Source organism: Podarcis tiliguerta (genome assembly GCF_965153285.1).
Source record: "Podarcis tiliguerta genome assembly, chromosome: Z".
NCBI classification, from domain to species: domain Eukaryota; kingdom Metazoa; phylum Chordata; class Lepidosauria; order Squamata; family Lacertidae; genus Podarcis; species Podarcis tiliguerta.
The window spans coordinates 40868579-40895018 of NC_139553.1; the positions used below are offsets into that span (position 1 = coordinate 40868579).

Genomic DNA, 26440 nt, shown 5'->3' on the forward strand with positions numbered 1-26440 from the left:
GTCAGGGTGCTGAGCACTTTTTGGGTGTTGGAATCCTAGGGAATATTCAGTCTCACTGTCAATGGAAGCTTGTTCTGTGTGGTCTGTCTGCATGTGGGATGCAGTATTTACGTGGACCTGATATTCCATCTTTGCCATTGCTGGGGACCCAGGGTCGTAAACATAGTGCTGTACTGCAACTCCCAATAGCCACAGACTCTACTGCCCTGGACAGCCGCTGCCTGTCAGAACAGACAACACTGCTCTAGATGGACAAAGTAGATTGACCTGGTATCAGACAGTTTCCCGAGTTCTTGGAATTTGGAGTATACTGGTTTTTCAGACTCCTTACTTATCTGAACAATCTGCCAATCAGAGCATTGTCTGCTACTCTGACTTAGAGGTGGTTCCAGAAATCCTGCTTTGAAGGCAAAGAGACGATTATTATGGGAGCAAGGGGAGTTGGGTGGGCGGGGGAGTCTGTATTTTTGTTTATTTATAAATATATTCATATACTGCTCTATCATGAAAAATATATCACAGCTGTTTACAACAATATAAAAGCGTGAAACCAGACAATGAAATCATAAAAGGTTAAAAACTAGATAAAAGGAAATTAAAAACAAACATCAGTACAGTGTTACCTTGGGTTAAGAACTTAATTCGTTCTGGAGGTCCATTCTTAACCTGAAACTGTTCTTAACCTGAAGCACCACTTTAGCTAATGGGGCCTCCCACTGCCGCCGCACCACCACCATGCGATTTCTGTTCTCATCCTGAAGCAAAGTTCTTAACCCGAGGTACTATTTCTGGGTTAGCGAAGTCTGAAACCTGAAGCGTATGTAACCTTAAGCGTCTATAACCCGAGGTACCACTGTAGATTAATTGTGGGGGGTGCATTCTTAACTAGCTGCATAGTCCTGGAGGAATAAAAACGTTTTCAGCAGGCTTTTAAAAGTTGGCACAGAAGGTGCCCACTGAATCTCTATTGGCAGGGAGTTCCACAGGGCTGGGCCAATGACACTAAAAGCTTGATTTCTCAATGTTGTCAAATGAGCCTTGCCAACTTGGGGGATGACCAATGACACACCTCCAAATGAACTCAGTGATATATAAGGTTTCAGGCAATCCCTGGACCCAAGTCGTCAGGGCTTTATAAATCAGTACAAGAACCTTGAACCCAGCTCATGCAAGCAAGACCTGATTGCAAGAACAGCTCTCCCCTCCAGTGGTTTCCAGCAGCTATCATTCAGAAGCATAACTGATTATGGGGGCAGATCATAGGCATCATGGCTGGTACCCATTGACGGCCTTTACCTCTAGAAATTTGTCTAATCTTCTTTCAGTATCACCCAAAGGACAGGACTTAGGCAGATGTAGGGTGAGAGTTTCACATCCTCACTTTCAGCTTCTGCTAGCCACGTCATGGACTATCATCCTAGGAGTTTTTATGTCCACTGTCAGGTGCTGTACAAATGACTTTCGCTCAGCTGAGCAGTTTTAAAATTGTGCCTGCTGAAAAATTGGTGCTTTGATTCAGTGGCTTACACAGGTCATTAATCTGCATAATTATGCCAGCATTGTGTGCTTATTTGCCCGTATTGTGTTCTTATCGCCTTCCCAGGGTCGCCACGTGAAGACTGGGCAGCTTGCAGCAATCAAGGTTATGAATGTGACGGAGGTGAGCAGAGAGATCACCAGGCTTTGCTGGAAGTGGTGAGGGGGTTCTATAGAAAAGAAGCAGTTTCTAGCTTTCTGTTACACTCTAGCTTGTAGAAGAAATGGAACGGAAGGGTGGTTAGGGGTGGCAACATCTGGCAATTTTAGTTCCTCCAGCCTTAGTTTTCCAGCCTTAAATTAAGCTCTCCAAGTTTAACAGCTTATGGGTTGGTTGGTTGGTTGGTTGGTTGGTTTGCTGGCTTGTTTTTAAGTTTTCATGAAAATTCCTAAGATTTTGGTTTAAGTTTCTCCTAATATATTCATTTTTATACATTTCTGCAAAGCAATCTTTTCCTAATATAATGCATCTCTGTTTGCCATTTTCACAAATATATGCATTTATGTGCATGCTTATAACTCTAGCATAGCCATTTTTTCTACATTTTAACTGCCCAGAGACCTGAGAGTTGTTAAGAGTTTGCTGGTTAATACTACAAGTTACAAGAGGGGCGTTATAAGGGACCTGTCCCTGAGTGTTAAAATTATGGCTTCTTTATGGGAGAAAATGATCTGCTTGTATAAATACAGTTCTTTGCACCACACATCACTTTCCCAAAAGCAACTGAGGATGGTTATATAGGCAGCTGGTCCCATTTTCAACCATGCTTGTGCAATTGGGGCATGGCAATGGACGATGCTTAGTTGTGTATATTTTTCTGGTCTATAATAATGAAGCAATGGCGCCTCTTCCTACTTATTTCTGGGTGATTATCTGTTTCCAGAGATAGCAAATAGAAGATTTCCTGTCGGTTCACTGCAGCCCCTGCTGCGTTTTCATAACATCACTGCCCCCTGCATATACCAGCCGTTTGCTCTGTGAAATCTAGGCCACTGTAGACAGGCCGGCAACCCACAAGTTGTTGATGCAAATACATCTTTCAATTCCCCACCCCACCAGTTGTTTAAAAGAGGAAAGAGGTGGGGGGGGGGACAGTTTTTATTTGCTGCCAGCCAGCTTGCAAATTGGTGTGGCAGGACTACAAATCTGAGTGGATACGCTTGGCTCCCTACTACCAGCTAGACGGTTGACCCAGTGTTGACTTCTATGACTGGTGGTAGCTGTCAAAGGTTTTGTACTGAAGTCTTTTTCAAAAAAAATTAAAAAAGGAATAAAACATGGACTATGAATCCACCATAGGGACGCGGGTGGCGCTGTGGGTAAAAGCCTCAGCGCCTAGGGCTTGCCGATCGAAAGGTCGGCGGTTCGAATCCTCGCGGCGGGGTGCACTCCCGTTGTTCGGTCCCAGCGACTGCCAACCTAGCAGTTCGAAAGCACTCCCGGGTGCAAGTAGATAAATAGGGACCGCTTACTAGCGGGAAGGTAAACGGCGTTTCCGTGTGTGGCTCTGGCTCGCCAGAGCAGTAATGTCACGCTGGCCACGTGACCCGGAAGTGTCTCAGGACAGCGCTGGCCCCCGGCCTCTTGGGTGAGATGGGCGCACAACCCTAGAGTCTGGCAAGACTGGCCCGTACGGGCAGGGGTACCTTTACCTTTACCTTTATGAATCACCATGATTGACCTGGGAGGGAGAAATTGGGACCCCCTGCTTCTCAGGGATCTTTTGCATTGGTTTGCCAAAACAAGTTATACTCTCACTCTTGATTAGGCGACACGGCTGCTTTTCTAATCATAATGCCAAGGTCTCTGTGAGCCATTATCAAAAGCAGCAGAAATGCAAACTGAGGCCTGATTAGCTTGTACAGGGGAGACCTGTACAAGATCCACAGCGTCATCCATTTCGATCCATCACGGCTGTTCTTCTGTGTGCACAAAACATACCATAACTGCTGAGTGTGGTCCACATTGCAGGCCTAGCAGGACCCAGATCAACACCTGGGATCTTCTGGGTACATGGCTCTGTCACTGAGGTGCTGCCATTGAAAAGGCTTTTTCTTTCCTTTTTTTGCACCCTCAGCTTTTAAAATGGCTGTGAAGTGTAGTTTGCTCTGTTTGAAGGACTCTGGCAGCTTAGTGGCTCTGGGTCCCCCTTCATTTTTAAGCTTTGATCTTGAGCCACTTCATTGTAAACTGCTCAGGCAGCAGGATGCTGTGGTGATCACCCTGGGACGATTTGCCCATCTGTCAGGAAGAGCTGCTTCAGTGTCGAGCTTTTGGGAGGGGCCTGGGAACTTTCAGTCTGCTGCATTGGATATGAGAGTCAGTGTGGTTTTTGCAAGCATCTCCCCAGCACCCGCACTTCCTGTTATCTGACAGAATTAACTGGGCAGGGCGCTTTTTCGACAAGATCAAAGTCTCGGTTGCATTCTTCTTTTTGAGGGGAAACGGATATAACGAAGGCAGCTGCCAGACACTCTAGTTCATTCGGCTCTTATTCCTTTGTGTTCCTCCATTCATAATGCCAGATAAGTACGGCAAACTAATCATAAATTCACACAGTGGATTTCAAGGCTGCTATTCAACTGATGGCTGGGACCCACCAGTGGATCGTAGCCTGATTGTACGGTGGGTTGCAACAGGAGCACTCCCACTATCCAAATGTATGGTAGAAGATTAAGAGATGGGTCTTCAAAGTTATATTTGGATCCTAAATGGGTCTGGGGCCTGAAAAGATTGAAGGTGCCTGCTTTTTATTGTATGCATTATGGCAGTGTTTTTCAACCACTGTTCCGCGGCACACTAGTGTGCTGCGAGATGTTGCCTGATGTGCCATGGGAAAATTTGAAAAATTCGAAAGATTTTTAAAAAAAAAAAATTCAAATTTTCACCCACTAGGCGGGTGCTGGACTGTGTCCTGGGTATGGGGGGGATGGGGTTTTTGACCCCACCCTCGGCCAGCAGGGGTGCCGATTGGCGCTTCTCAGGGGGACACCCTCCACTTTTCTGATGTCCGGGCTGTGATTGGTCCAGACTCCAGCCTGGACCTATCACAGTAGGACATCATCTTCCGACTTCCTTCCCGCCCGAGCACAGTGTGCGCAGCAGTGGAGAGAAGAAGACACCGCGACTCAAGTCACCAGGAGGACCGGAGAAGTTGTCATTTTATTTCTCTTCAGTCTCCACTGAATGCCTTGACTGGGTTAGGGAGCCTTATAGCTCAGCATCAGTTGGTGGAAAGGACATGACTTTACAGGAGCAGGAGGAACTAACTGAACTGAGACAAAATCGTGGTTTCAAGCTAAGATTTGCTGATCTACCTTTGGACAGTTTTTGGTTGGATACTGCCAAGGAGTTCCCCCTTCTGGCAAACAAAGCTATTTTGACGTTGCTCCCATTTTCCACTACATATCTGTGTGAGATGAGCTTTTCAAGCATGATTGCTATAAAAACTAAATACAGAGAGAGACTGAGAGCTGTTGACGAAGAGCTACGTGTGTGTCTTTCTTTGATTCCAGCCAAAATATCAGCTTTGTGTTCAGCCAAACAGGTCCAGGTTGCGCACTGAATAAAGTATTTTATAATTTTTCATATTTCTGTTTACTTACTATTTCATAATAAAGTAATTTCTTTGTGTTTATTTGATTCCTATTCAAGAGAATTACTTTATATATAGTCAATATAGGCACAGAGTTAAATTTTTTAACATTTTTTAATGCTGGTGTGCCTCGTGATTTTTTTCATGAAACAAGTGTGCCTTTGCCCAAAAAAGGTTGAAAAACACTGCATTATGGCAATAAGAGCGGCTCTGTAAGATACCCAAGATTAGTAGCCCTAAAGTGTAGTTGGAGGTTGCCTTTGAGATAACGGTGGCACAATAGCTCAGTTGTTCAGTACACGCTTTCCGTGTGAAAGACCCCAGGTTCAGTTTCCAGCAACTGCATGTAGGGATGGAAAAATGTCACATGTTGTAGAACATCCTTCCTCAATCTTGGGTCATCAGATGTTGTTGGGCCACACATCCCACCACCCTTGACCACTCTGGCAATGAAGGCCACACACCCCACCACCCTTGACCACTCTGGCAATAACAGCTACCACCAGTCAGAGAAGGTGGGGTTTTAGGGGGTGTTAGGAGTTGAAGTCTAGCAGTATCTGGAGACCCAAGATTGCTGACTCCTGGTGTAAACAATACCAAGCAAGATGGAGCTAAGGTCTGCCTCCAAATAGCTTCATATGGGTGTCTTGGGGGGGGGGGCATTTTAACACTTCTACTGTAGTCCATTTCACAACACTAATGCACAATTTGCATGCACAGTTTATCCCTTCCGTATAAACGTGCAAGCATCTAAGTTGGATCAGCTACATTGTTTGTTGAATCTGTGGTAGATTTTCACGCCTTCCTTATTTTTTTTTTACAAGAACGTTAACACAGCAATGGCTTCTCAGCAAATGGGTGCCAGGTTTTCAAGTGAAGACCAGCTGCTTTGTACTATTTTGCAGAAAGCTGAGCTGATAGCCTGTGACAGGTACCCCTCTGAGCCCTGTGCTCCAGGTGGTTGTTGGGTAGCCTTCTTCCAAATCTAAATCCAGCCCACCTAGTGAGTTTATGGTGGATGCGAAGCACAGCTTTTGCTTCTCGAAAAATTGGGGAAAGATTTATAATGCTTTGTAATGCCTTTGAAAAGTGCTCAGAAACTTCAGCTTTGGGAGGATGCAGCTCCCTTTTTACAACAGCTCTACTGGCTGGCTACCTGTCTGTTTCCGAGCACAATTCAAAGTGCCATTTATGACCTATAAAGCCCTATATGACTTAAGTCCAAACAGTCTGAAAGTCTAAGCTGTCTGAAAGACTGTACAGTCGCACCTTGGGTTGAATATGCTTCATGTTGAGCGCGTTCGAGTTGCGCTCTGCGGCAATCCAGAAGTAACGGAGTATGTTACTTCCATGTTTCGCCGCTCGCACATACACAGACGGTCAAAATGACGTCACACACATGCGCAGAAGCGGCAAAAAGTGACGTGCACGTGCGCAGATGTGCCATTGCTAGTTACGTTTGCTTTTGGATGCGAACGGGGCTCTGGAACAGATCCCGTTCGCAACCCAATGTACCACTGTGCTGTATTCCCTCATATGCACCTGCCCAGGTTCTAATACCTTCAGGGGAGGCCTTCCTCTCAGTTCCGCCACTCACAGCCACACTGTGGAGAGGGCCTTCTTGGTGGCTGCTCTCAGACTTTGGAACTCCCTCCCTAGAGAAGCTAGACTGGCTCCCTCATTGTTGTCCTGCTGTCAGGTTAAGACCTTCTTGTTCCAACGTGGTTTTAAGAACTGACTGTTTTCAGACCCTCCAAGTGTCCCTATTTTCCAGGGACTTCCCTGATTTAGAGAAATCATCCCGGTTTCTGATTTGATCCCGGAATGTCCCACTTTTCCTTAAGACATCCCTATTTTCATTGGAGAAATATTGGAGGGTATGGAGTAATTTGGCCTCTTAGCTGTCTGAAAACAATCCTCTATAGAGAAGGTTTTTTTTAATTGTTTAATGCTTTATTATGTTTTTATGTATGTTGGAAGCTGCCCATAATGGCTGGGGCAACCCAGTAAGATGTGTGGTGTAGAAATAGTAAAATTATCATTATGGAATGGGACGCCCCTATTTTCAGTGGAAAAATGTTGGAGGGTATGTGCTTTTAATGAGGGGTCTGGTGCTATGCTGTTTTTGTGGTGATTATATTTTTTAACAGTATATTCTGAGTTGGCACCTGTCTGTCTCAGGAGACAATGCGTTCTGAAATGCAGGCCCAAAGGAAAGCTCATGGGAGTGGTTGGGTGCAGGTATACCAAAAAAGGCTCTCAAAAAAAGTAGCACCTACAAAAAGGTGTAGACTTACAGGAAATTACCCTGCCAGGTTTACAGAAGGGACACTGTAGTAAGGAGATAGCTTGTCCACACCCAAGCAACATTTATAAGTTCTTTAGAAAACAAAGCAGCACCTGACCAGATGAGGGCATGTGGCAAATACCCAAATCTTGTACATTGTTCCCTGTTCTGGGCTCAGAGCCCAACACCTCAAGCCCCCAAATAAGGATAACTTCAAAGCAAGCCAATTAGCCTGTATCAAAGCGAACACATATAAACATATATGAGCTCATTGCTACAACAGCTACCAATTAATTGTGGGGTTATCTTGACTACCAAGATGGCAGCTGCAGAGCTTCCAGAACAGTTCACCTTTGGTTCAGCACACAATGGAAGAATGTAGCTTTGGGGGTAAAGTCAAACATTTGGAGAGTTACAGCACCTGCTGTAGTTTTTGAAACCAGTACGGGTGAGACATGTTTTGTTGCAGCTGAGGCAGATGAAGGTGTCTGGTTGTGCTACTGAAGATGCACCATGCCGTTTCTTCTCTCTGTGCTCCTCCCAGTGCTCATTCCTCCTCTGGTCACTGCTGTGGATACATAACTTAAATGTCTGTCTTCAGGCACTGTGATCGTCTGCAAGGGCTTTCCACATGGCGGAGTTAATGTTACCAGTTAATGTTGTCATGTGATAGATAGATAGATAGATAGATAGATGATAGATAGATAGATGATAGATAGATAGATAGATAGATAGATAGATAGATAGATAGATAGATAGATTGATGATAGATAGTAGATAGATAGATAGATAGATAGATAGATAGATAGATAGATAGATGATAGATGATAGATAGATAGATAGATAGATAGATGATAGATAGATAGATGATAGATAGATAGATATAGATGATAGATAGATAGATGATAGATAGATAGATAGATAGATAGATGATAGATAGATAGATGATAGATAGATAGATATAGATGATAGATAGATAGATGATAGATAGATAGATAGATAGATAGATGATAGATAGATAGATATGTTTAATTGCTTTTTATGATTTGGGGTTTTTTTGTCTGTTTTTAGCTGCCATCCTTTATCTGTAAGACGCCTTGTGTCCCTGTCAGGGGAAAAGGTGGGGTATGAATAAATATATACTAATAGCAATACTTATAGAGGAGGTCATCGGAAATGAAGTTAGCCATAATGTGAATGTCTTTCTTTTGAGGTTAAAGGCGTGTGCTTTGCACCTTAGGTCTGGGTGGGTTTCAGATTGGTTTCTGAATGTAAACATCAACCCAAGAAATAACACATGTCAAGCAAGCAACATCTTCTTCGCATGTCAGAGCTGCTTTGAACAACAGTTTGTTCAAAGCCAGCTCTGCCGTAGGGCTAAATGAGGCAGTGGCCTCAGAAAACTGATTCTGAAAGAGCAGAGAGCATATAATTCAGATTAATCGACCTAAGTGAGGCATATCCATTAATGGGTGTAATTTGAGAAGGACCAGCATTGAAAAGAGCCCAGTATTTTTTACTGCCAGGGAGGTGGGGAGGTGATTGTAGGATTTTCTGCTTCAAGGTTACAGAGTAACTTGGCTAGCCTTGGGCAATATGTACCACCATGATGTGTGAGGTGTAAGATAACATTTGGTTCTCTTCCTCAGACAGCAAAATGCCTTGGACTGGTCCTGCTGTTGTTTACAGGCCAGATACTACCTAAGCAAATTCTGGGTGCTTTGATCCTCATTGCATTGGAGAGCAATTTCCATCAGCATCATGACATATGGAAGTAGTGCATTTAACATCATTGAAATATACTCGGAGTCGAGGGTGGATTTCATGTTCTTTATTCAGCTCATAATGGTGAGGAGGAATGAAAGTTCCCCCCAGAATGTCTGCTTTATATACATTACTTACACAATGGGCCCCACTTGATTGGCTAATTCTGGGATTCTCCTGTAGGCCAATCAGGTTGCGGATTCACTTCCACCTGGAGCTGAATTGGGTGGCTCCTGTGGACGAATCAGACTGCTGCATCCTGGATCCTATTGTTCTGGGAACAATCAGACTGCTGCATCCTGGATCCTATTGTTCTAGGACCAATCAGACTGCTGCATCCTGGATCCTATTGTTCTAGGACCAATCAGACTGCTGCATTCTGAATCCTATTGTTCTAGGACCAATCATACTGCTGCATTTTGGATCCTATTCAACTCAGTACATAACAGTCATGTGCAACTAAGCCCTTAGCAGTTGGTGGACCTGTTTGCCAAGTACTGGTCCAGTCTCATTTTAAAGCTCTCCAAGCTTGTGGCAGTGAGTTCCACAAACACTGCCTTGAGTAGTCTTTCTTCACTGGGCTCAGGTCAGGCTTCTGAGAACTCTCTCTGTATATTGATGCCCCTGTAATCTCCCCACCCTTCTTTTTGCCCTAGGATGAAGAAGAGGAAATCAAACTGGAAATAAACATGTTGAAGAAATATTCCCATCACAGGAACATTGCAACATATTATGGAGCATTTGTAAAGAAAAGTCCTGTGGGTCAAGATGACCAGCTGTGGGTAGGTATCCAGTTTTCTCTTTGTGCATCTTTAAAGGTCCCTGTTTAATCAGTTACACAGTGCCCATTTAGGGAATAGAGGTTTTCTCCCATTCAGCTTCTTTATATCTTCTCTCTCTCTCTCTCTCTCTCTCTCTCTCTCTCTCTCCCCTCTTCATTCCTTGCTTCCCGAACTAAGGAAGTAATTCGGTGTCACACTTTCCCCAACATTCTGTCAGGGCAAGCATTTCAGAACAATTCCCTTCCCCTTCCATTGCACTGGTAGAAGCTTCCACTACTGGGACCAGTTAGTAGAATCAGGGTGTAGAAGAATTTCCGGAAATTCCTTTACATACCCAGCTGCTCATTGCACTCTGCAAATATCATCTTATCAGGAAGTCTGTTCCGCATGAAATGAGAATCAGGCCTTTCGTGTGGTGGCACCTACCATTTGAAGCATATCATACAGGAACCATTTCTATTATTTTTGGCACCTATTGAAGACTTTCCTCTTTCAACAAGTCTTCTAAGCGGAGATTGTTATCCTATTATTTATTATTATTTCTATTTATTGCATTTATATATCACCTTTATCTTCAAAGGAACTCAAGGTCCCCCCCCGCCATTTCACCCTCACAACAACCCTGTGAGGTAGGTTAGGCTCAGATATGATGACTGGCCCAAGGTCACCCAAAGAGAGCGTCATGGTTTGAGTACAGGTTCGAACCCTGCTCTCCCAGGTCCTAGTCCAGCACTCTAACCATTAGGCCACACTGGCTTGCACTGCACCAACCTCCCCATTGGCTGACCTTTCCAAGCAAGCAGCAGCAATGTGGCCAAGCAGCAGTCTCAGGTGAGCAGAGGCACTCCACATTTTCTGCTTGTAACTAATCTAGGTCAGAAGGAAGGAAAGGAGAATGAGGAGTGGATGAACCATGCTTGTCCTGGGAAGGCAAACACTTCCCTTTTTCCTCTATTCACAAGGGACACCAGTGCATAGATCAGGAAGCTATTTGGCTTATCCTGCCTGCAGTTTAGTATCTGGGAGACATGGGCTAATATTTTGTTAGGGAGGATCATACATTAGTGCAGAACATGGGACTCATTGGCCTTCAGGTCTTCTCCATGCCTGTAACTTTGTGGCTGCATAGGGAGATCAGCCATGGTTATCGACCATCTGGAAGCCGACTGATGGCCACTGTAATTGCCGTTTTGCACAGTTGTCCATGAAATTAGCAGTTGTGACCAGAGCAAAGGAATCTAATAGATGCAAATGTTGACTGTGGCATTAGAAGGTGCTTTAGTTATCTATACATATTTTAAAAGGTTATTACAGGCAAGATGGAAACAACGGGAACATTAGCAACTTAATGCAATGTGTGTCTGCATGAGTATGTTTGTTTTTAATGTCGTTGACCAGCAGCCATTCCATCAGGCTGCAGTAGAGAGAGAGGCAAGGCAATTTCAATGGCTCTCCCAAGGCGCCTGCTCCATCTGGTTCTTTCTGTCCTCAGCTGTCATCTAGCAACAGCCATTTCTTCAGGCAGATGGAAAGCAAGATCTCACCATCAGCTTGGCTGAGAGACCAGCTTCATTTGGTCCCTCCTCTTCTCTCTGAACATTTTCCATTCCAGATGGTCTTTATAAGAGCTGCTATGGAGCTTTTACGAACTGGTGTCTGAATATGTGTGTTTTCCTCTTCCCTCCTCATCCTTTCTTCTTTATGCGTTGTGTCTTTTAGATTGCAAGCAGGAACTGGCTTGTGTGTGTTTCTTTTAACTGATATTAGACAAGTCACTTTGGGAGCTCTTGTGGCTAAAAGGCATGGTAAAAAAATTGCTGCTGATGAATAAATAAACCTGGTAAATGTGCTGAAAATAATTGCCAATTAGTTTACAGGGTTTGTTTTGTGTGCTTGATTGGTACCTGTGGTAAAAGTGATACCTAAAGACCAAGTGGATGACACTCCAAATTAAGAACTGGTCAAATTCTAGTATTAACAGGAGCTTAAAGATGCTCTTCTTCCATCCTTGAACAGTCACTTTCTAAAGCAGATCCAGCCCATTCATTATTTGAGATGGCATGGAATAACAACATAGTGGTCCCCACCCTTTTGCCAGCCATTAGATTCGCTTGGCAAGTGCTAGGAACACAGTAATTATTCAGCCATACATACACAGGAAGCTAACGTGCACTCAGTTCAGATGGCCTGCCCAAACCACAGTTTGTCTCCCAGGGGCAGTGATTGTTTATTTTCTAAATGTATTAGACACTCAGTAGCTATTGCTCTCTGGGCATCATATGAGAAAACAGTAAAAAACAGGATAAAACCACAAAACCCAACAGCATACAATATTGAAGCCACGGCAGGTAAACCAATTGACACTGGTCAAACCTTAAGCAAATTGCTTTAAAATTAAAGTGATGACCACTCCCCACATTAAATGGGGGGCGCCCTTTGTGTGGTCGCGCACAGCCCCCTGGACCCTATGTGGCACCATTAGCACAGGCTTGGCTTCACCTCCCCCCAGGTGGGATACCTGGAGGTCTCCGCCTACCTCAGCCAGTTGCCCAATCCCACCTGGAAAGGTGTTGCCAAGGTGATCATGCCAGGTAGGAGGAGGGACCACCTGCCCACACAAAAGGGGGAGGATCTTACCAATAAATAAATAAAATGTTGCATTTAACTGCAGCCAGCTAAATAATAATAATGTACCTGTTACTTAAATTTCTTCTTTTCAGCAATAAATAACTGTGCTTTTGCTCTTCCCCAGCTGGTGATGGAATATTGTGGAGCTGGTTCTGTGACAGATTTGGTGAAGAAGACAAAAGGAAACTGTTTCAAAGAAGACTGGATTGCATATATATGCAGAGAAGTTCTCAGGGTAGGAGTCACCTCCATGAAACACAGAAGCAAACATTAATTTTTGTTTGAGTCAGACTTGGGATGGCATGCATCTGACACCATCATACGTACTAAGTGTGAACTCAGTAGCTGTGCTATGATGACTTCGCCTATGGAGCTGCTGGAAAATGAGGAAGTTATCAGCAACTCTTCAGGGGAATTCTGATGTTTTCAGAAGCAGGGAAGAGAGGAGAAAGTGGGGATTCCATGTAGCCCAGTGAGCTTGCTCTGTGGCAATGGAATGACAGTCTGTGAGGAGGGGGGGCAGAAGCCAGACAGTATGTTAGAAGAGCAGCTGGCCCCATGCATGGAGGTAGCACCCTTTCTTAAAATTAAACCTCAGAGAACTGCAATACTGAAATATACTCAGAGTCAAGTGTGGATTTCATGCTCTTTATTCAGCTCATAGTGCAAGGAATGGAATTTTCCCCAAACTGTCTGCTTTATATACATTATTTACACAATGGGCCCCACATGATTGGCTAATTCCGGGATTCTCCTGTAGGCCAATCAGGTTCACTTCAGGTTCACTGGAGCTGGATTGGGTGGCTCCTGCGAACCAATCAGACTGCTGCATTCTGGATCCTATTGTTCTAGGACCAATCAGACTTCTGCATTCTGAATCCTATTGTTCTAGGGCCCATCAGACTGCTGCATTTTGGATCCTATTCAACTTAGTACATAACAAAAATCTTACCTAGCAACCTAAATTTTGCTTCTAGAATCTGTATTTTCAACGTAAGTGGTGCCAGCATGTGCCATGGCTGCTGTCATCTCCCTGAGTTATTGGTCCTCTTGCTGAGGATTGTGGGCTTCCCATCAGAGCATCTGGCGCTGGACACTGTGATAACAGGATGCTGGACTAAATGGGCCTTGGCTTGATCCAGCAGGGCTGTTCTTATGTTTTTAGGTCCTTATCCTTAGCCTATCTAGACAGCGCACAGTGTCAACAGTATTGGGCAAGTCACCATACAGTCAACTGCATTGCAATATGTTCTTTATTACAAGGACCTCCCTCCCACTACCCACCCCAGATGATTATCTTTAGATGATGAATGAATGAGGCAGTGAGAGAGGTCATTTCCTCACACAAGATACGAGCTTTGTTGTCTAGTTTGAATAGAAGCAGGAAGGGGCAAGATAGCTCAGTGTGGTGTGTTTTTTTTATCTTCCAGGGATTAGCACACTTACATGCTCATCATGTTATCCACCGAGACATTAAAGGGCAGAATGTGCTCCTGACAGAAAATGCTGAAGTGAAGCTGGGTATGTGTTCCTTGTCTTTTTTGATGGGGACTGTTATGTGCTACTGAATGCATCCCTTGCCGCTACAACGCACAACGAGTAGCGAAGCTTCAGAGGTAACTGTTGTTGTTGTAAATAGGGACACTTGAAGGATTTCATATTGTGAATTTTGAGGCAAGCAGACCCTGATCCACAGCCCCCAGACTAATGTGGGGCTCAGAGTGTAATCAGGTTCCTCACATCTCTGAATTCTGTGGTGTAGTTCTCAGCTCGAAAAGCCTTTTTAAAAGTGCTAAGGTGCATACATTAAGAAATGCATACATTGAAATAAAATACATATACAGTGGTACCTCTGGTTACGTACTTAATTCGTTCCGGAGGTCCGTTCTTAACCTGAAACTGTTCTTAAACTGAAGCACCACTTTAGCTAATGGGACCTCCTGCTGCCGCACGATTTCTGTTCTCATCCTGAAGCAAAGTTCTTAAGCCAAGGTACTATTTCTGGTTTAGCGGAGTCTGTAACCTGAAGCATATGTAACCTGAAGCATATGTAACCTGAGGTACCACTGTATATATAAATATGACTTTGCATATCCACTCATTGAAATTTGAGAATATAAGATTAACTAAGAAAAACAGGGCAGAATGGAATTGTGAATGAATGCCAGCAAAATGGTTGTGGCCTGGAAAGAGGCGGATCCACTCATCCCTTGTCACGAAGATACGGAATTATTGAGAATTATATTTTTTTGGGGGGGTGGCACCTTTCCCTTTAATTTTTCTTTCTTTCTTTGTAATACACACTTGGAAGCATATAGTTAAGCTTTCTCATCAAGTGAAGAAAATCACCTGTAGCTCCTTCAGTGAGAATAGAGATGGAGTCTGAAGAGTGATTTAAGGAGTTGTTAAACCTTTGTCCTCAGGGTTTGCTCACATATGCATGCCCATAATTTGACGACATAATTTGACAGCTTGACTATAATTTGACACCCGCAGTATCAAGTGTTGTAGGCAGCACGAGTGATCAAAGCAGCTCAAACACCACAGATAGAATATTTAGTCTTAGCTCAGATGGAGCGCATGTTGCACAGGCTCAGCTCAGGGACAACAGAAACCCATGGCTTCCCATGGTGAGAATAATATGTGGCGGCACGTGCAACATATAAACGGACTGCTTGTAGCCGCAGACTTTGTATAGATAGATATATTTATATTTGGAATAAGTTTATACAGAATATAGTAAGTTATTAATAATCATATATGTATTAGCATTTATAAGAATCGTGTATAAATTAACACATATTGAACTTGGTTCTTCTTTTTTCACTTTATTTTGTACACACACACACACACACACACACACACACGTAGCGAACCTTCCGCTTACATGCTTCCCTCTCTGCCTTGTTTGTGCCTGTGAGAAGATTGGAAGCATCAATTTACAGTTTTAACCAAGCCACAGTTCCTTGTGACGTCCTAAATCAAAGGACTGTTTGATTTAATTATAGCTAGGGAGAACAAGCCAGGATCACACCATGGTTTCTAATCCTGACTTGCTCTCAAACTTTAAGCAAGCCATAGTTCCCCAAGGTTGGACGTTATGGGGAACTTTGGTTAACTTAAAATCAGAAGCTCCTCTTCCTTGATAGTACAAATCAGGAAAGAGGGGGTGCATTATCTTAAGGCTTGCCATTGTTTCTTGCCATAGAGGGAAACAATGCCTTTCCATTACATGTAACTGAAGCCTATATCTGTATATGTTCAGCCATTGTCTGTCCTTCTAACTGATTAATTAGATGTATTATATATACATAAATGTGTGGGCAAGAAAAGCATTAGTTTTGAAGGGGGGAAATGTATTTTTACTTTTCACAATGATGCCTACACATGCATAGCAGGCACCATCTCTAAAGAGATACTCCCTCATGTGCAAAAGAAGAATGCCTCTTCAAAGGAGGGCATTTGAAGAGGCATTCTCACCATTCAAAAACATGCAAGAAGCATCATTGTGTGATGAAGAACTAGGAATGTCCATTCTAAGAGAATATTTGAAAAGCGATTCCCTCCTGCCTAAGAGAAGAGGAATGACTCTTCTTAGAATGTGGAGTTATAAGTATTTACATTTCTAAAAAGCATTAACATTTTTTAAAAACAAACAAACACCTTCCTGATTCACTTGGACCAAGTTTTTAATCAGTCTCAATTAAATGGGCTATATCCAATGTTCATTTTCAGCTAATACAAGTTTTATTGTGAAGCACGTGAACCGTTCACGTGCTTCAATTGTTGTGCAAGAGCAGAATCCAATGCAATAGCTGCATTGCAATAGCTGCACTATCAGAAACTGGTGCAACAGGTTGTGCAATCTATTGCACAACAAAGTTACCAGCAACCTGCTTAGGTTGGTTGTGCAACGGTGTTTCGCTAGTGCAAAACATTTCACCAGCAGAACAAGCATATCGCTGAATGACTTTTAACTTAGCAGTACATTGGACATGACATAATGTAATTGCTTGACCAACTGAGCATTTTATCCTCCTCATCACCTCAAGCACAATGTTTTGACTGGATTCAGTTCATGCATTCAGCTGCACGTCACCAGGAGCATACGAGGGCCCTTCCCTGTGGTCGTGCTCTGCTTTTTTGCAACCAGCTGTGTGGTTCCACGCACCCCTCGCTTGCTTCATTGCTTGTGCCTGCTTGGCTTTTGCAGTGGATTTTGGAGTGAGTGCCCAACTAGACAGGACAATTGGCAGAAGGAACACATTCATTGGGACCCCCTACTGGATGGCACCGGAGGTCATTGCTTGTGATGAAAACCCAGAGTCAACATATGACTACAGAGTAAGTCCTGTTGCTGCTGGCTGACCTCCTGCCCACCTCCTATCCAAGCACTTGGCGAAAACATGCTTTGTTCTCACTTCTTTCTTTGCTCTGGAAACAAAGATGTTTGTTTTTTTCCTCCACTTCTTGAAATCAACCACTGTGATCTGCACCACAACAGTCTTCCACCTCATAAATATTGCCTTATGTACTCTTCTGTATCCAGCCCTCCTTTGTCCCCTACACCGCCTTCCAGACCACGGCTATTTCTTCCACAGCATCCCTTCTGTATCTAAAGTCAGCTCCCTGTTTTTTGTTTTGATCACATCACACCTTCAATGTTGTTTTCTCCCTCTGTTTTCTTGCTCAGCTCTGATTCCCCTTTGGTCACTTTGCTCTCACTTAAAACCTTGGCCAATGAACAGAATAAGCAGGTGTTTTGTTGCTGTAATAGACTGAGTTTGGATGAGAGGGAGAAGGAAGGAGAAGAGCCATTGGAGGATAACATTTTAAGACTTACGACAGTTGGGAAGTGACACTTGACAATTGGGAGAGGACGGAAGTGGTTTGCTTGGGTGGGAATGGGTTTAGGAAATCAGTAGGTCTGATCCTGTTCATCAGAGATTTCAGTTTACCTGAGAATTTATTTTTATTGTTCTTAATTAAACACTCTGTCTGGGGTTAGCCCTAAGTAATTGCCAGTGAAAGTTAGGCTTAAAAGGCTTGAACACCTATCCCTATGTCCGAAGAAGTGTGCATGCACACGGAAGCTTATACCCAGAACAAACTTAGTTGGTCTCTAAGGTGCTACTGGAGAATTTTTTGATTATTACCTATCCCTATACCCATACATTGGTAGGTATGGGAGAGGATTGATTTAGTTTACACTTAAAGTTGATCCCACCTAATTTGCACTTTCTGAAACAATTCAGAAACCAAAGCACAGCCATCCTTTGGAATCTGCACTTCTCTAAAATTTTCAGTGCAGTTCTCCAGAAAGGTGAAGTGTACAAAAATGGATGCACTAAAGCAGAGTGTGCATACGTGAATGAAAATAACATAAATAGATGCATTGTATTAGGAAAAATTGATCTGCAAAAATGTGCATATTAGGCAAAATTGCATTCATAAATGTATTTATTAGAAGAAATTTGCATTAAAATGCTGATAATTTTCATGAGGACCTTTGAAAAAAATGCAAACTGATGTGCAAATGTGGTTAATTTAACTTAAGATTAGAAAGATAAGAAAAAGATAAAGTGAAATCAGCACATTTGCCCATCCCTATGCAATGGTTGAGTTGCATTCAACTTGGTAGGCCCTAAGTGGTGCCAACCTGCTCTCTACTGTCCCTTTATGTTTATGCATTGTCTGTTTTCCTTTAGAGTGACTTGTGGTCACTGGGAATCACAGCTATCGAGATGGCCGAAGGGGCTCCTCGTAAGTTTAGTTTTGTTTTGCCTTCTATAACATGTTCAGTCTTAATGTCAGTGCCCTTGTTGAATGTAGAACATTGGCTGAATATGTGTATTTCCAAGTTTACATAGCCTCCAGTAAATTGTCCTTGTGGTTACTAAACCGAATAATAGATTTATTTGTAACTAGAGGTAAACACATACATAGCAGCAGCAGCAGCAGCACTGTTGCTCAAAGCAAGGAACTTTTTGCTACTCATTCATGCAGCCCATTTCCACCCAACCCTTTTGAAGCCATTGTGTGATGGAAAACCAATGCAACATCAGTGGTGGACTAGGGTACTATGGCACCCTATGCAAGGCCTAGACTCCCCCCTCCCACCGGCAGCCCTAACACTGCCATCCCAAAGATGGGTAAGGAGGTGTCTGACTTTGGGAGGGAGGCACAAAGGCTCTAGCAGGGCCTAGAGTCCTCCCACCTCCTTCCCCAAGCTGGGAAAGTGCTAACTAGGCTTTGGGAATGAGATGGAAGGACTCTAAACCCCTTTTAGAGCCTCACACCTCCTTCCCAAAGCCCAGCACACAGCCCTAAATCCACCCCTGGCAACATACTTGCCTGTTCCACAAATCCCATTCTCTCCCCACCCCTCCCGGGGCTGTGAAGGCTGTGGTTTTCCATGATAAATGATACATAGAATCTTACAAAATAACAAGACTCCAGCCAATGGAGTAAAATGCAGAAAGTAAGAACTGGAAATGCATTTGGCTTGCTAGAAGAGCCAAGCATGTAGCGAGAGGAAGGGCTGGCTCACATATGCATGTTCATCACATGATAGCTATAACATCTAGTGAAGACTCGGGACAACATGGATCAAGCACCACAGTGACGATTTTCACATCATGTCACACAGTCAGAAACTCAAGCCTTATAAGTGGAGCCAGTTTATACATTCATGTTGCTGCCATCAATGGCTAGTTAACACATGCGAGTTGCTCATGAAATGTTGTATGCTGTTTGTTAACTCATGAGGCACTTGCATTTGTCTGAAGGTGACATCACAGCTAGAACAACATAGATAGCATTTTCAGATTGCCTTGCACACAATAGACCACACTTAGTCATAGCTAAAGCAGGCCCATTGAAATCAATGGGACTCGTGAGTCATGACTAACCTAAATCCCGTTGGCGCTGTTGCAAGTACGATTAAGTCTGGATCCAACCCAGTGCTTTTAAGCAAAGTCTGTTCACATGTTCTCATCAAGCATGTAATGCAATCAAATATAGAGAAATCAAATGATGGCAGGATGGGGAGAGCCAGGCTGAAGGTATCCATTTTAACAGATCGCATATGTGTGCTTGTTCTTCCTCTTCTTCTTGCAGCATTGTGTGACATGCATCCCATGAGGGCTCTGTTTCTCATTCCACGGAACCCTCCCCCAAAACTGAAATCCAGAAAATGGTAAGAGGCTTCCCTTAAATGGCAATAAATGCTAACTTGTTAAGAACATAAGAAGAACCTGCTGAATCAGGCCAATGGTCCATCTAGCCTAGCTTCCTGTTTTCACAGGGACCAACCTGCATCGTGGACATGAGTGCAACAGCACTCTGCCCATCTGTGGTTTCCATCAACATATTGCCTCTGATAGCAGAGGTATTGCATAGCCATCATGGCTAGTAGTCATTGATATGCTGGCTTGGAGCACAATTTTGGCAGCTGTTTCGATTCAGACTATTGAAAGCTTTCTACGCATCCCAGATATTGTGAACGTATTGATTCCTTCCAAGCTCTTATCTGCACAGGAAGTTTTGTCTGTTGTTGCCACGGCCTCTGTGCATACATGGTTTACATTAAAGCAGTGCAAGGGAGTGACTCAGGGTTCTAGTACAGGACTGCCAGTGTAGATGACCCTTTGTATGCAGAAGGCCCCAAAGTCAATCCCTGACATCTCCTGAGCAGGTATCATGGAATGTAGTAGCACACACCAATCTGATGCACATGCCTAAGCTCAGACGTGAGATAGCTCCATGATAGGGGCACTTTCTGGTTGCCGCCAACTGAACTTCCAAAGGTTACAGTGCAACCAAGAGGGTCTCATCAGTTATCATTGCAATAGTGCAAGGCAGTAAGGGGGGGGGGGTTCTTATTTAGGGATCCTGGTCCCAAACTGTTTAGGACTTTGTAGGTCAAAACCAAAGCCTTAAAATTAGCCCAGCAGCTTATGGGCTGCCAATGCAACTCCTTTAGGAGCCGTGTAATGCACACATGATGGCAGATGCGATAGAATAGTCCAGTTGCTGCATTTTGCACTAGCTGCAGCTTCTGGACAGTCTCAAGGGCAGCCCCGCATAGAGTGCCTTGCAGTAATTTAGACTTGCTGAGATATTCTGCTAAACTGTTTGAGGAATTGCAAGGGAGAATTCCTGTGTGAAAATAAGTCTTTAGGTTGTTGTTGTGTTTTTAGGTCAAAGAAATTTCTGAACTTTGTGGACACCTGTTTGGTTAAAAATTACGTGCATCGCCCAGCAACAGATACCCTGCTTAAACATTCCTTTATCAGAGACATGCAGAATGAACGACAGGTGCGCATCTTGCTAAAAGACCATCTAGATAGGACCAGGAAGAAGAAGGGAGAGAAAGGTAAGGACTAAAGCTTCATAACCTGGGACCAGATTACCTATGGGATCGCCTTAGCAAACCTGTGCCAATTCAACCACTTCAGTTGGGAGAACTGGCACTGCTGCAGGGACTACATAACACCTGTTCCACATTGTTAGAATGAGATTTTAGTGTGGTACTTTGGAACTCCCTGCCTCTTGAGATAAAGCAGGTGCCTACTAAAAACGTTCCTGTTTAGACAAACCTACCCAGGTGCTTGAGGGACGCAGGTGGCGCTGTGGGTTAAACCACAGAGCCTAGGACTTGCCGATCAGAAGGTCGGCGGTTCGAATCCCCGTGGCGGGGTGAGCTCCTGTTGCTCGGTCCCTGCTCCTGCCAACCTAGAAGTTTGAAAGCACGTCAAAGGGCAAGTAGATAAATAGGTACCGTCCAGCGGGAAGGTAAACGGTGTTTTCGTGTGCTGCTCTGGTTCGCCAGAAGCGGCTTAGTCATGCTGGCCACATGACCCAGAAAAACTGTCTGCGGACAAACGTCGGCTCCCTTAACCAATAAAGCGAGATGGGCGCTGCAACCCCAGAGTCGGTCACGGCTGGACCTAATGGTCAGGGGTCCCTTTACCCTTTACCTTTACCCAGGTGCTTACAAAGTTGAGGTAATTTTTATTTGTTTTAGTATTTTAGCTTTTGTATGTTATAAAGCGGGGTTTTAATTTTTTCTTGACTTTACTGATTTATCTTTTGTAAAATGCTTTGAGACTTTTTACAATCAAGAGGGGAGAACAAAGAAACATAAGAAGCAGCTTTATACTGAGAAGATCATTGGTCCATCTAGCTTAGTATTGTCTGCACTGAACGGCAGCAGCTCTCCGGAATTTCAGACAGGATTCTGTCCCAGCTTTACCTTCACACATTATCTTTGACCAACTTGGGTTTGCCCCTGAATGTACATTCAGAAGGGAGCCTCGGTCAACTCTGGCTCCCTGATTAGCACACGACCTGATAGACAGTTGTGCAAATGTGATGGTTGCGTTCAAAGCATTCACATACTGCATTTTTAGCTGTGTACCTGAAATAGCTTCTGTGTGAAGCTGTGTTTTTTTTTTAACTGAAGTAGGACTTCACTGAGAGCTGACTATAGCTGCATATACATATTAGTAAAAGATTGATTAGGCAATTAGGCATTTACAAGACTTCATCATCATTACAGATCAGTAAGATCAAAAATCAGATAATATTGCATTTAAGCAGAAAACAAGTGAATGTCAGGCTGCTCATATGTTTAAAATGTTTGACAGTTTCCAGCGTTCGTTGCAATAAATGTGGGGGCAGATTGTAACACACAAAGCAGTCAAGTTTCCTAGCAAGATTTGGTTTTCCTACTTCTTTCAGATGAAACAGAATATGAATACAGTGGAAGTGAGGAAGAAGCCGATGAGCTGAATGAAGATGAAGGAGAACCAAGGTTACATTTTGCATTTGTAGATAAGATCTAGGTTGCACCCAGGAGAGAGATGACTCCAAAGTTTGATCTGTACACTTCCAGAGCAATTTTTGGAGTGTTCTTATTTTGGATAGAGCGGCAGAATTAAGTTGCTCTTTCCCGTGCACGATTGCCTGCACATGGGGGCCTGGAAATTCTACCCTGGGAAGAAGGAGCCACATAAGGCCAGTATCAGGAGTTGGCATGTTTGGGCACTCCCTGAGGCCCATTGATAAGGCTACCATCTCAGGTGGCAGGCTGTGGTCCACGCCTGCCATCACCCACAGTGCGCCGTTGCCACTGGGAAGAGGAGAAAGGCAGCTGGCTGAAAAGGCACTCAGACCTGTCCGCCATGTCTGGTCACTATTTCTCCCTCTTCCCTGAAGGATGCAGATGCAGTGAACAGGGTTGGTTCACAGCAACTGCATCTATCTCGCTCAGAGAAGAGGGAGCTACAGCTTCTCTTCTTCCTGAGAAAGGAAGACACAGAGTTTGTGAACCAACCAACCCCCTCAACCAAATAGGCCTACTCAGAAGTAAGCCATGTTGCCATGTTGAGGGAATTGCAGAAGACTTGAGGAGGCTGGGGTTGTGCTTGTCAGAATTTAAATGCTCACCGTGCAACTATGCCTACTTTGAAGTAAATCCCACTGAGTTCAATTACATTTACTACCAGGTAAGCAGTTTTAGGGCATTAAAGGAAGCAACTCTTACTTCTAATAAACAAAGTAATCATGCCGGACATCTTACTTACTTTGGCTGCTAAAATCTGAGGGAAACTCCACTAGACTTTGAAGCATTGACCTAGTGCTCCCCCTGTCCCTTGCCATCAAAATGGGATTCCATGAAAACTCATATATTTATATCTCTCTGAATTGTCTCTTGTCCCCATTTGGTGTTTGCTGATGAATATAAAGTATGAACAGATGCTAAAATTTGTTTTGGGAAGGCAACAGTGAAGTAAAATCTCCAGTGAACAAACAGATAATCAGCTTTAGCCTGGATTCTGAAGTGTTGTTAAAACAGAGGCATTGTAAATATAGAGGAGGGCTGGTGGGGGAGAGAGATTCTGTGATTTTTTTCCCCTGGAACATTCTTCTTCAGTAAGCTAGGACAGCAAGCTTTCCCCCAGTGGCACCGTGTTTGCTCTGTCGCCTTAATATTATGGTTAGTCAAACAGATATTTCCTCTTTTTTTTTTTGAAAAAAAAAATTAAGCTCCATTGTTAATCTCCCTGGTGAATCCACCCTCCGCCGCGAATTCCTGAGGCTTCAGCAAGAGAACAAAAGCCATTCCGAACCTCAGCGACAGCAGCAGATCCAGAAGCAGCAGCTTAAAGACCAGGAAAAGTACAAAAAGCAGGTCTCAGAAGAGAGGCAGAAACGGATTGTGGAACAAAAGCTGCAGAGGAAAAAGTTGGAGGATGTACGATTTGGATTCAGATTTGTTTGTTTTTTCCTGCATGACAGTAGTAAGGTAAAGGTAAAGGTACCCCTGCCCGTACGGGCCAGTCGTGTCCAACCCTAGGGTTGTGCGCCCATCTCACTTAAGAGGCCGGGGCCCAGCGCTGTCCGGAGACAATTCCGGGTCATGTGGCCAGCGTGACGAAGCTGCTCTGGTGAGCCGGCACCAGAGCAGCACACGGAAATGCCGTCTACCTTCCCGCTATAAAGCGGTACCTATTTATCTACTTGCACTTAATTGTGCTTTCAAACTGCTAGGTGGGCAGGAGCTGAGACCGAAAGATGGGAGTGCACCCCGCCGCGGGGATTCGAACCGCCGACCTGACGATTGGCAAGTCCTAGGCACTGAGGTTTTACCCACAGCGCCACCCGCGTCCCGCATGACAGTAGTACTGCATTACAAATATAAAATAAGAAAGGAAGCCATGTTTCTTGTGTCCCCATCTGCACTCCATCTCAAGCATCATCATGATGCTTTAAACAGCCATGGCTTCCCCTAAGGAATCCTGGGAACTGTAAACCAGAGTGGTTTAACAATTAGCCCCTCTTCCCAGGGAACTTTGGAATTGCAGTTCTGTGAAGGGGGAAAGAGGGATCTCCTAACAACTTCCAGCACCTTTAAAAACTGCAGTTCCCATGATCCTTTGAAGGAAGCTGTGGCCATTTTAAGAGGTACAATGCCTCTTTAAATGTACAGTGCAGATGTTTTTAAACAGATTCCTGCTATTATTTAGTGTTGGCAGTGCACATACACAGAGTGGCTGAAGTGTAACCCTATGCAAATCATAGCAAAAAGGCCAGGCTCTGGACCCCAGGGTGCTTATGGTCTACATTTTGATATTGGGAAGGCAGCAGGGGGAGGGGAGAAAGGCAGAGGCAGGGGTGGCAGATCTGTGGCCCTCCAGATTCCAAGTAGAATCCCATCAGCCCCAGCCAGTATGGCCAATAATCAAGCGTGATGGAAGTTCTAGTCCAACAATATCTGGAGGTCCACAGGTTCTCCACTGCTGGACAGAGGTAGCAGGGAATCCTGTTTAGTGTGTAGAAACTGTGTCTCAGTTTGGATTGATGTGTGCAGAGCCATCCAAAATATAGGAAGCAAGTGCAGGTTACACCAGAGTAAATGACGCTGGTGTAATTTGCCCCTATTCCAAACTCTGTTCTAGAGCAAGGCGACTGGTGAATGAGGTAGGTCACTTACAGAACTGAACTCCTATCTTTATAAATGTTATTGTTAGTGCTCACACTTTTTGATGGGTGACAATGAACTAGTTTAAACTATCACATCTCGGTTTAACCAGCCAATGTATGAATGAATCTTGTGGCCACAAATGCAGCCTACTTTGTGATGGAAGCAAATGAGCTAGGATTACTTCAGCTGACTACAGTTCACCTGAACTGGGAAACTTTGGTTAATGAAGGTTATGAAGCCAACTTCAACCCAACACCTCCATATCCCAGCCTGTTTTGGAGCCAATAGCCATAGTTTCCCAGATCAGATGAAACAGGAAACTTTGGTTGATGGAAAGTTTACTGGTGTATTTGCTCCCACCACAAAGGCAAGAGCAAAGGGGCTGTGTGAACAGCCAAAGGTTTCATTGGCATCTTGATGTTCCCAACAGAGCTGTTCTATTTTGGGATACTTCAGGGCAATTTCTTTCAGACCACTTACTAGTTAGCTTGTCAACACAAGTTAATAAAGATGAGAAGACATGTCCAGCTTTTGTAGATTAGTAGCTATTGTAGAGCATGGGTCCCCTTGGTTTCAAAGCCATGTTTGCACAGAATTAGCCATAGAAGCAGTATGACTTTAATAGCAATTCCTTTTATGAGCAATCTATGATGGGAGATGAAATGAAACCAAATATTATTTCCTGGCATGTGTTTAGCACCAGAAGAGAGAAGAGCTTCGCAAGCATTTGGACTGCGAAAGGAGATGTCCGGAGATCAAGGCAGCTCAAAACAAAATGGAGAAGGATAAAGATGTCCTGCAAAGTCATGAAGATGAGTGGAGCAAAGTGGAAGGAGACAAGAAACTGGAAAATTATCAGGTGTGGACGTAGTTTTGCAGAAGAGAAAATCTCCACATTTTCTGTGGCAAATGTGAGCTGTAAAGCCTGGAAGAAAAATTTAAAAACAAAACCCTGTTCCTCTCCCAAGCATTCAGAAGCAAATAGGGTAAACAGAAAAAAGAGGAATCCAGGTGGTGGTGGTTTTCCAGGTAATTCCATACGTTTCAGCCACAGAGGGTAGCAAGACAGTTAGCATAAGTTTTAACTGAAGCTGAACTGTAGTGGAATGGAAGCAATGCTGATTGCAACAAACCCAGGGCAGGACAGAAATTGCTGCTTCCTCACATCCCTAGTTGTGGGTCCCACTTATTTGAATTCTACTAGGAACATGTCCTCACTATGTCTACTCTGAGTCACCATGTTCCCATGGTTTCAAATGCCTGAATCAGACCCTGCACTTGATTCAGGCATTTGCACTCATCCTTAGAGGGAAGAGATGGTTCACCAGACCTAGCCAAAAGTCCATTGGGTTTATAA

The 26440-nt window shown here is 43.9% G+C and overlaps 1 protein-coding gene across 3 annotated transcripts in view; it reads left to right on the top strand.

The window, feature by feature from the left end:
* Positions 1-26440, top strand: part of NRK (Nik related kinase) — a 128347-nt gene that overhangs the window by 23766 nt on the left and 78141 nt on the right. For 2 of the 3 annotated variants that reach the window (XR_014506935.1, XM_083422283.1), the window contains exons 3-13: positions 1604-1660; positions 9840-9965; positions 12718-12828; positions 14024-14114; positions 16807-16937; positions 18302-18356; positions 19713-19791; positions 20795-20970; positions 22338-22410; positions 23646-23853; positions 25781-25942. Coding sequence is in view for 2 of the 3 variants with exons in the window: in XM_083422283.1 (XP_083278409.1) it covers positions 1604-1660; positions 9840-9965; positions 12718-12828; positions 14024-14114; positions 16807-16937; positions 18302-18356; positions 19713-19791; positions 20795-20970; positions 22338-22410; positions 23646-23853; positions 25781-25942 (1269 nt within the window). In the remaining variant the exon portion in view is untranslated. Of the gene's footprint in view, positions 1-1603; positions 1661-9839; positions 9966-11706; positions 11766-12717; positions 12829-14023; positions 14115-16806; positions 16938-18301; positions 18357-19712; positions 19792-20794; positions 20971-22337; positions 22411-23645; positions 23854-25780; positions 25943-26440 lie in introns of those variants that run through there. The other variant, XM_083422284.1, reaches the window with a different exon arrangement.